This window comes from Vigna unguiculata, chromosome 8 (genome assembly GCF_004118075.2).
Source record: "Vigna unguiculata cultivar IT97K-499-35 chromosome 8, ASM411807v1, whole genome shotgun sequence".
NCBI classification, from domain to species: domain Eukaryota; kingdom Viridiplantae; phylum Streptophyta; class Magnoliopsida; order Fabales; family Fabaceae; genus Vigna; species Vigna unguiculata.
The window spans coordinates 27,175,649-27,187,429 of record NC_040286.1 but is presented as its reverse complement, the minus strand read 5'-3'; the positions used below and the strand labels follow the sequence as shown (position 1 = coordinate 27,187,429).

General features: G+C 28.2%; 1 protein-coding gene across 1 annotated transcript; it reads left to right on the top strand.

The window, feature by feature from the left end:
* The first annotated feature begins 1,169 nt into the window (after positions 1 to 1,169).
* Positions 1,170 to 1,832, top strand: LOC114195051. Its single transcript, XM_028085447.1, has one exon. The coding sequence runs from the start codon at positions 1,170 to 1,172 to the stop codon at positions 1,830 to 1,832; it is 663 nt and encodes a 220-aa protein (XP_027941248.1).
* The last annotated feature ends 9,949 nt before the right edge of the window (positions 1,833 to 11,781 follow it).

Sequence of the window (11,781 nt, the reverse complement as noted above, 5' to 3'; positions counted from 1 at the left end):
ATTATTGTTCATGGGTAAGTCTTCCATCCATTTTTTTAATCATGAACGAATCGAGTTAAAAGATGCTGAACTAACCTATTTTATTACTCCTAATTCAATTACTATATTTGTGTTGTGTTTAAGATTTTGTATTATTGATAGTATAACTAGATCAGTAAATATTTATTTAATTATTTTCTTTCCAAAAGTGATGAATACTTTAATAAAGTAAAACCCAAATTTAAAATATTTATTAATTAAAGAGGAAGCACATTAATTAAAAGTGTATAATTTGATGATTATTAAATTATAAATATATTAAATTCGTGAAAATGATTTTAGATATTAAAATTAATTTGTATTTTTCTTAATGTTATTATAGTTGTTTAATAAATTATTTAAAACAATTGTCATAATTTCTCGTCTAGAATATAAAATAGTTACATCCTTGTGATAATTAAAAAATAAAAAAAAATTGAAACATATTTTCCTAAAATATTTTATATCATTGAGAAAATCATTAAAAAAATAATGAAAGAAAAAATATTAATTAGTACTAAAAAGATATTTATGATGGATTTAGGTGAGTTTTAAGCCTTTCTAACACATTGAAATACATTCATTTTTATTTTGATATTTTAAATATGTCAAATATATTTTTAAGGTAATGCAGTAAAACAGTGTAAAAAATGAACAAAAATGTAGACTTTTTTTTTCACACATAAAAGGGAATACCCTCATCCTCCCCTCAACTTTTTATATCCCATTTTTTTACTCAAACTTCTAAATCGAAAAATGAAAAGTACTTCATATTTGTTAGCCACATTTTCTTTTTTCTACAGTGTACATGTGGATCCAAACTTCCTATAAAACCTCCACTCAATCAATATTGAACTTATGAATTTACATGTATTCATCAAAATCAAAATATATTTCAAATACTATTATCTCACAAGTATATATAAAATTGAACATCTTAAGATTTCTACATCGAAGAGATTTTTCACTTTAATATTTGAAACGAAGTAATTGATGTTTAACTGTTCTACCTTCTCTCATTTGCACCTTAATTTTAATTAGTAATTTTGACTAATTATTTTTTCTTCAGATAATTTTCTTGTTGAAGTATAAATGAAAGCCCCGCAGGCGCAGGAGTAGAAGAAGAAGCAAGAGGTTCTTCTCTGCAATCAATGGATAAATCGAAAGAGAACTGGGCCTCGAACGACATCGTTTTGCAGATGGGAATGGTCGTGGTCATGTTCCTCTTCTACCTCTTCATGCACAACGTCCCCAAGAAGCTCTGGTCTGACCTCCGTCTCCGCAACCGGGCCGACATCCAAGCCAAGCGCCACTTCGTCCAAGGGGCCCAACTCCTCGCCCGAGCCCGCGCCTCCAAATCCAAGGCCCTCGCCAAAGAAGCCCAGGCCCAGGCCCAACGCGCCATAGCCCTCGACCCCCGCGACGCCGCCCCTCACCTCCTCAAAGCCCTCGCCCTCGATTTCCTCGGTCTCCGCTCCGCCGCCCTCGATTCCCTCGACGACGCCCTCTCCCCCCTCGCCGCCACCTCCCTCTCCCACTCCGAGCGCGCCGACGCGCTCCTCAAACGCGCCGAACTCAGACTCGCCTCAACTCAGCGCGCCCGCGTCGACTCGGCCCTCGCGGATCTCTCCGAGTCCGTGAAACTCAACCCTAACAACGCCAAGGCTTTCTTCGCCCTCGGAGACTGCTTCGAGCGGAAGAAGATTAACGACGACGCCGTTAAGGCCTACCAGCATGCTCTCGAATTGGAACCCCAATTGCTCGTCGCTCAACAAGCCCTACACAGGTTGGATTCTTCGCCCAAAACCAATTGAGATCTTGAACCGGTTTTCATGTTATCGTGTTCGAGTAACAGTTTCATCTTCGCTCAATTGTGTTTCACCGATTACAATTCACACTTTGAGATGAAAATCTTTAGTTTTTGTGATAAATTGTTGTCTTTGAAATTGGAAGATCGCAATTAGGTTTAGGTTTTGGTGATCGTTTGTTTCTGCTTCACTTTCACCTTTGAAGAAGTCGCCGAGTCTGAATTGTGTGACTTTTTGTTGGGAACCATTGAAATTAGTAACAATGAACCACGTTGGAATTTTGTGTAGTTGAAATTAGTGATAGAAGAATAAGAAAAATCAAGAGTTTGAAGAGAAAGGTTCTTGCACGATCAGAGAACAGAAACAAAATTTGATGTCTAATATTTAAATGGACAAAAATTATCAAAAAGAATATATCTTGTGTTTATTATTTTAGAATTCAAACGTAAATAAATTACCAGTGAATAGAAAATAGTGACGAGTGACACGAATTAAACCTATTAAAGATTCACACATTTTCTTGCATCAATATTAAGTTGTCCTGTAAAATCTATTCACATGGAGAACATCCACATGCTTGGAAACATCTTAGAAAATTCTTAATCATTGAATTCATTCTATAAGAACTTTATTTCATAATGACATCACACTTAAGTCAATATTTATCATTCTTCTTTATATCACCTTTTCTTTGGAAAACAATGATTTGAAAATATTATGAAAATGACTAATGGAAGGGTTTTTAAAGTTACGCCTAAACAAAAACTACAAGAGAAATTTCATAATAGTGAAACAATTTAAGTCGGGGATAACTTATTTCCATCATAAGAATTTCTCGAAGGACTTTACAAATAATACATAAGATACATTAAATACTTTGAAGTTGAATTTGAAATTAAGCTTTTGATATTAAAAGTTTATGCACAACATCGTCGGTCACTTGATATACAATAATGAGTACCTTTTTTGTTAAAGTAGTTTTTTAGGTTCAATTGTATGACAAAAAAATCATGTGAGTGAGATAAGAGAATAAAAATAGTATCAATCTGTTAACAATCATTTTATTCTTATAAAATTGTAAGAATAAAATTGTATACAGGTGAAATTTGTGTGCAAATTAAATGGACATATTATAAAGATAGACATATATAATAATCGATGTTGAGAAGCGTTGGGTGAAAATTTTATGATGATAAGATCTTTATTTCATAATGATAATATACTTAGATCATTTCTTATCATTTTTTTTCCTATAACTTTTTATTTAAGATGACATGAAAATCTTTAAGAAAATAATTAGAAGAGTTTTTAAAATGACACTTTAACAAAGTATGAGAGAGACTCTATAAAAGTGTTGATATTAAAACGACTTGCACCGAAGATGACTTAGTCCTCATGAAAATCTCTCAAAGGACATTGCACATAGTGCTTTATATATATATATATATATATATATATATATATATATATATATATATATATATATATATATATATATATATATATATATATATATATATATATATACTTCATAAATAAATATTGAAGGTGAATAGCAGATGATGGAAGATAAGAGAGAGAAAATAGTATCAAACACTTATGTCAACAATCATTTTATTCTTAGAAAATTGTATTAAGGTGGGACTTGCGCAAATTGAATGGACATACTATAAAGGTAAATATAACAGTTGATGTCATTGTCATGTGAAAATAATGTCCTCATACTCATGATAAGACCTTTCATAATGATAATACACTTAGGTCATCTCTTACCATTGCTCTTCATATAACTTTTTATTCAAGAAGACGACATGAAAATCTTGAAAAAACAACTAGTGAAAGAGTTTTTAAAGTTACACCTTAGCAAATGAATGAGAGAGACTTAAAAAGTTTTGATATTGAAACAACTTGTGTTCTAGATGACTTGTCCCTTCATGAGAATCTCTCAAAGGACATTGCAAATAGTACATAGGATATATGTATTTCAAAAATCTTAAAGGTGAATATGAGATGATGAAAGATAAGAGAGAGAAAATAGTACCAAACACTTATGTTAAAAATTATTTTATTCTTAAAAAAATGTATTAGTGTGCAGCACGTGCACAAATTGAATGACATACTATAAAGGTAAATATAATGGTTGATGTTACAAGACGTCATGTAAAAATATTGTACTCATGATAAGACCTTTATTTTATAATGATAATACACTTAAGTCATCTCTTACCATTTCTCTTCAAGTTGTTTGATATTGAAACAACTTGTGTTCTACATGACTTGCCCCTTCATGAGAATCTCTCAAAGGACATTGTAAATAATACAAAGGATATATGTATTTCAGAAATCTTGAAGGTGAATATGAGATGATGGAGGATAAGAGAGAGAAAATAGTACCAAACACTTATGTCAAAAATTATTTTATTCTTAGAAAATTGTATTAATAAGTGGAGTTTGTGTGCATATTGAATGGACATACTATAAAGGTAAATATAACGGTTGATGCCAGAAGACGTCATGTAAAAATATTGTACTCATGATAAGACTTTTATTTCATAATGATAATACATTCAAGTCATCTCTTACCATTTCTCTTCCTATAACTTTTTATTCAAGAAGATAACATGAAAATCTTAAAAAAAAACTAGTATAAGAGATTTTAAGGTGATACCTTAACAAATGTATGAGAGGGACTTCATAAAAGTATTTGATATTGAAACAACTTGCATTGAAGATGACTTGTTCCTTCATAAAAATCTCTCAAAGACATCGAAAATAGTGTATATGATATATACTTTAGAAATCTTGAAGATAAATATAAGATGATGGAAGAGAAGAAAGAAAAAATAATATTAAACACTTATGTCAACAATTATTTTATTCTCACCTATTTATGTGGGGATATGTGTGCTAATTGATTGAATTATTAGTGAATAGAAAATAGTGAAGATCAACAACACTTCATTCTATTCAAGTTTGACAAACTTTTCTACCTAATATTTGGATTTAATATTATCTAAAATATAATTACAAAATCATTACACAAAAACAAAGAAGGACTTCGTACGTAGCGTGCAAGACACTTTGAAGACCTTGAAAGTGAATATGAAGTTAACCTTTATATATTATGAACAACATCATGAGTCATGCAATAGTTTTCCAAGTCCAGTTATAGAATAAAGAAAATAACATGAGATAAGAAAAAAAAAAATGGTACCAAACACTATGTCTTGTTACTGACATCTCATAAGTGAAAAATGAAAAGAATTTCATGTTGGTTGAATAAATATTAAGAAAACAGAAAACAAATGCATAATTTTTTTTTTGAATGGTAATAACTAGAGCGTAAACTATTATGAGACACTTTTTTAGTATTTATTCCGTAACCATCAAGTTTATTACAATGAATCACACAAAATTTACGACTTACACTTTTGATAAAATATAATTAAAATAACTAATGACAATAATTAATTAATTATATTTAACGACCATCATGATTATGAGTTAAAATACCAACCAATTTTTTCTTTGATCATAAAACTACAAGGGTAGCTTGAATTTGGGAGTAGATTTAAGAGTCCAAAAATGGTGAAAATTAAGAAAAAAAAATGAAATTGTTTGAATTAAAGAAAAAAGTAAAAAGTGAAAAAAAAATAAAAAGTTTGTGAATAATTTTATTAATTTTTAATTTATTTTTTATATTATATATATATATATATATATATATATAAATATATATATATATATATATATATATATAATAATCAATTAGTTTTGAATTTTAATATAATGACACGAGGATTTCTTCGTACATTTCGTTGTTATGTGTTTATATATTATTTTATTCTTTGACTTTTGCACAGTCCAAACATTTTGGGACGTTTTCTAAAGGTTTAATTTTGTTTCTGGTTTCCATTTTGGAGTTAAGATCTCAACTTTGGTACCCGAATTTATAAAAGTCTCAAATTTGTCCATTTTTTTGTTAAAACGTCTCAAGTTTGTCCTTTCTGTTAAGTCTGACTAGAAGACGTTAAATGAGGTGTCAGATATCAGTTCCTGGATTTTTTGAATTTATTTATTTATTTTTTTGAATTTTTAAAAAAAAATCAAAAAAATTGCCACGGTCAAGCTGTCATCGTGTCACGTGGCAGTGACAAAGTGATGTGGTAGTGACAATGACACGTGTCACTTATGTCATTTCCAATTTCTCAATTTGGTCCCTTTATTTTAATTTTTGTCTCAATTTAGTCTCAATTTTTGTAAAAATTAGTAATTTTGTCTCTCTTCAAATTGAAATCAAATTTAATTTCTATATAAATGTACATAAATATTTCCATCAAAATTGATATTTCAAGTAAATATTTTTAACCAAATTAAGTTCATTTAATTAATATTTTACATTGAACTTTATTTAAAATTGTTTTAAAGTTGTTAGTAGAAAATAATGTTAGTAGAAAAAAAATTCATAAATTAACTAGTTTATGTAACAATAAAAAACATATAAATTTAAAATTTGAAAACAATTTTAAGTAAAGTTGAATGTGAAATACAATATTAAATAAACTTAGCTATGTTAAAAATATATAATAAAAATATCAATTTGAATAAAAATATCAAATTTAATAAAAATATTTGTATAACATTTATATAAAATTAATTTTTGTTTTAATTTGGAGAAACACGAAATTGGATTACTTTTACAAAAATAGGGACTAAATTGAGACAAAAATTAGAATACATGGACCAAATTGAGACCAAGAAAATGACACCTGGCATAATACTGACACGTGTCATTGTCACTACCACATCACTCTATCACTACCATGTGGCACTACGACAGCTTGACACGTGGCAAATTTTTTTATTTTTTAAAAAAAATTCAAAAAATAAAAAATAAAAAAATAATAATAAAAAAATTGAGGAACTGACACGTGACACCCCATTTAACACCGCCTAACCAAACTTAACAGAAAGGACAAACTTAAGACGTTTTAACAAAAAAAGGGACAAATTTGAGACTTTTAAAAATTCGGGTACCAAATTGAGATTTTGACTTCAAAATGGGAACCAAAGACATGATTAAACCTTTCCTAAATTACTTTTTCTTGACAGATATATAGTTAAACATCAAAACCAAACTAAAATGTATAAAGAGTATGATTGTCATACATTTTCTTTTTATTTTAAATATGTTGAATTTTTGTAGGTGTTTTTTTTTTTTTATATGTTTTTCAACTTTCTTGCTTTTAATATGGGTATTTCAACTCATACTTGAATTTTTAATGTTGAAATTTTGTATATAAATAGATTATTAACAATAGTAAATTTTGAGCATTAATGTTGAAAAGTAAAAATAATATACTCAAAATTTATATATTTTATTATTATCATTAATATAAAAAAATAATTGTGTACTTTAATGTAATTATATTTATAAAAGAAATTACGTATATCTAATAAATTATTTTTTATTTTTTCAATTTATTGAGTTTGTCGATAATTAAACCAAATACATAATTTTTAGTTTTTTTTAATGTAAATAATCATATTTTGTATAAGACATTTATTTTTCATTTTATTTTTCAATCTTGTTTTGATTAATCATTATTGAAAACTAAAATTCTTATCGAGTAAAATGTATTTTCTATTATTAACAAAGAGATCAAATTTGAATGGTTAAGAACATCTACAATAAAATAGTAAAGTTGAAGTTTTAAACTAGTTTTCTTTTGAATATGATATTAAAAATTTAGTAACAAAATACTTGATGACAAGTGAAAGTAAAAAAATCATGATAAATGTTATCATCTTTCTTTATGTTTTTAAATCCTATAATTATTTGAGTTTTATCTCTTAAAAAATAACATTTTGAACACTTATATTTCAAAAATTTGAAAATATTATTAGATTTTAATAAAAAACAATGAAGAAGAAGTAAAAAAAGTTGAGGTGTGTGGGGGACTCCTAAAAACAAACAAAGTTCTGCCACCAATTATGAAGATTCACTATAATAATTATGATTTGTATATATAAGATACCATTATACAACTTCCAACACATAACCTTGTTGTTCAACATTTATGATTATCTTTTTTTATTATATGTCACTTAACTTTCTCATTTCTAGTCCATATAGAACTTTAAAGTCATGCTTAAAATTCCTAACTATGATTTGTTATAGTTTTTAATATTAAAAATTGTTGCACTTACTAAGAAAATGGCTTTTACGTTTGATATTTTAGGTTTTTTATGTCTATTTTAGGTCAAACATAATTGTAGAAAACGTAAATTTACGTCTCCTAAAATTCCTGAGGTAAATTTATGTTTGTTGACAAAATAACAAACATAAATTTATGTTTATTTCATTCATAACAGACGTAAGTTTACATCGGTTGAACAAATAACATACGTAAATTTACATTTGTTGCATTTGTAATGTACAATTGATGTAGAGACAAGAAACATAACTTTTTAGCCTTTTTCTATATTTTACATCAAATTTACGTTTGATACAACAATAACAGACGTACTGCTAATGTCCTAATAGACGTAAATTTATGTCTGTCAGTGCAATAGTAGACCTAAAGTTTTTAGTTTTTATTTTTATTTTAAATTAAATTGGTTTGGGCATGAAACAAAAACCTAAAAACTAGAAAATATCCAAAACAACATATACATTTCGAATATAACATTTTCAGTACATTTTACAAAATCAAAATAAATATCTAATGATAAAAAAGGTAATCTAACTTGAAAGAAAAAACTAATCAAAACTTAATCATCTACATGCTTGAAGAGATAGCTTGCCCACTCTCATCTTATTTCAGTCACATTCTCCTTTGATATGGGTGAGGGATTACTAAATACCATTATGTATAAAGTTTCTCAAACCATACAATTCATGCACAAGTTATAAGTGTTTACGTACCGTTGTCCAATTTCTAATGACTCGTGCTCTAATGGTAGTTTTGATCCAATACATAATGTAGTACCCATATTGAAAGGAATTACTTTACTTATTACGCTAAAATAATAGACGAAAAAATTAATATCGTACAACTTCTACACAAAATAATTAATTTAAGTTGTGATATCTAACCTAAAGATATATAAATTGAATTTGTCTTTGTTTGCTCCTGTATAATAATTGACTTGTTGCAACCACAACTCTAGCTAAATTGAAGACACCTTAGTCAATTACTAATTGGATGAAAGTTTTAACAAACTAGTGTAGAAAAGCCTTTAGTTTGTTGTTGGGTTTCTTATGAATGGAATAAAACCAGACAATTAGGTTTTTCAAGAATGAGGACTATTAATTGTCAATGAGACCTACAATGAAGAAGAACTGGTTAGTTTAATAATTACCATAACATAAAAAAATGACTCACTAATTAAGACTAATGGTTCAATGTATGGAGCAAAGTAAACATGTCTTAGTGAGGTGGTAATCCATGATGCCATATCTTTTGTGGCTTAAGCCCTTATGATGCCATATCTTTGAATGCTTTGAGGCTAAAAAATTCCATACATTCCGCACTCATTGCATCCATATACCTAAGACAATGAATTATACATTAAATGTAGTAATTTTAATATAGTAAATATAGAGGACACATTACTACTTACATGCACCAAATTTGGATGATACAAATGTTTATAACATCTTGTCTCCACCAACCAGCTTCAATGCATCAGAAAGGGTAATGTAAAATGGGACATGACATTCGATTACAAATACTCAAAAGTCCCATTGTATCTTTATTGGTTTTCTATTCAACTTAGGAAAAATGTCGACAAGGTTTGAAAGAGGATCATCCTTTGTTTCCGTCATGTCATCATCTTTATCAATAGTAGGGTCTCACACCTTTTATCATGTCGTCATGTTGTCACACTTTCTTCCATTTGTATGTCATGTCAAGTTCTTTGCATTTTCTTTAATGGCAAACCATCGTTTGAACCTAGGTATTATGAGAAGGTACCACAACACCTTACCAGGAGGACTATCTGTTCCTTCATTAACATTATTTCCATCAACTTTCTTTTCAAACTATGATAACCTACACATTGGACACACCATCAATGCAACAAACTTGTCTATATACAATACACAATCATTAGGGATACATGTATATTCTTGCATTGGACATATAATTTTCTTTGCCTCTTTATTACAATTAGGTGATATGATATTTTCTGGAAGCATCTCCTTCAATAACTCCAACAATTTTGTGAAACTTTTATCCGTCCATCCATTTCTTGCTTTTAAATTGAAAGATGTCAAAGTTGTCGACAAACACGTAAAATTAGCGCATCTTGGATAAAATTGTTCATCTGAATCGGACTTCAAAATATTATATAAATGAACTCTTCCAAAATTTTCTTCACCAACATCATGTACTATGTCCTTTAAACGATCATTCATTCATTTTTCCACATATTTTGTTGTTCATGATGTCGTAGGGTTGTTTAATACTTCTTTATGCCAAGTTCAAATTGTATAACTCCTTACTAAATTGAAGATCAATAAGTGATAATGCATTTTGCCCAAATCCTGACGTATCTAATTCAAACAACGAACATAAGGACACCAATACGCCTCGTTCACAAAGATAATGTATTCTTAAGCATATTGCAAGAACTCATAAACTCCTTTTTCATATTATTTACTAATGTACGTGCATTCATCCAATTTTGATCCTACATTGGTAACAAATTTCATCAATCTCAATTTTTAATTATCACAAGGTGAGACCCTATCCATTTAGAAAAAAAAAATCATAATTCACTAACATGTACACAAAGAATTTTATCATTATAAATTTGATAAAATTTCAACAATATGTAACATTTATCTCCAAAGTACACAAAATAAAGTGGTCACTCATGACCATAGTCAAGTAGGCATCCAAAGAACAACACAAAATTATTTGAACCAAAATTTTATCAAATTTATGCATAAACTTACAATGTACAATATTAATAAATTATGAAAAAAAAATTTAAATTGTCCCATGAACAATTCAAAATTTAATACAAACAATTAAAATTTAATTATTTGCACTAAATCTCAAACGAGAACTAAGGTTCAATTAATGTTTACATCTAAAATTTTAATAAATCTTAATATAAACTAACAATGCACCTTTATAAACTTACAATGCACCTAATAATAATTTATAATTTAATGAAATTTTAAATTAGTCAAACATCTAATGAATCTAAGATAATTTAAACATAAAACATCTAATAAATCTAAAATTAATATATCAAACAAAAATCATCAAACTCACATTTTACTCAACAAAGGAGGATATTCATGCAAAACAATGATTAAGTTCTTCTAAAAACAGTCACACACATACGATAAGGATGTGAAGCTAACCTCAATGAAGAAAAATATTCAAAGAGAAAGATGTTTTCCAATACACCACACACGAAAATGGCCAAACACAACTTTAGGTCACCAATGGAACACCTAACACCCTCCAAAATTTTGTTGTCATTGACAATACACTTTGCCTAGAGAAGAAAGTGAGAACTAATTCATGTTGTAGGACTTTTTTAAAGAATTTTACGTCTGACAAGTGCTAGACGTAAATTTTGAAATTTATATTTAACCCTTATAGGTGAAGCATAAATTTATGTATGACATAAAATCAACAAATATAGATTTAGGCTGTGTTCACTTGTAGGAGAGTGATTGAGAGAGAGTGAGTGGATGGGTTTGAGTTGATTTAAGGGTGAAATTTGTGTTGTTTTTTTTAAGGGATTTAGAAGTGATGGTGAGTAAATTTAGAAGTAATTTTTGTGAAAGTTTGGGAAAGATTTGATTGATGTGATAGATTAAAAAATATGTTTTAGTAGAAGTAATAATCAAATTATCACTTAGCCCTTAGTTAAATTAGTATTGTAAATTAATTTGTTAATTTTTTAAAACACAACAAATGAAACTAAA

Excerpts from the sequence above, each read along its gene's own strand:
- LOC114195051 (XM_028085447.1), top strand. The coding sequence starts at position 1,170 with ATGGATAAATCGAAAGAGAACTGGGCCTCGAACGACATCGTTTTGCAG.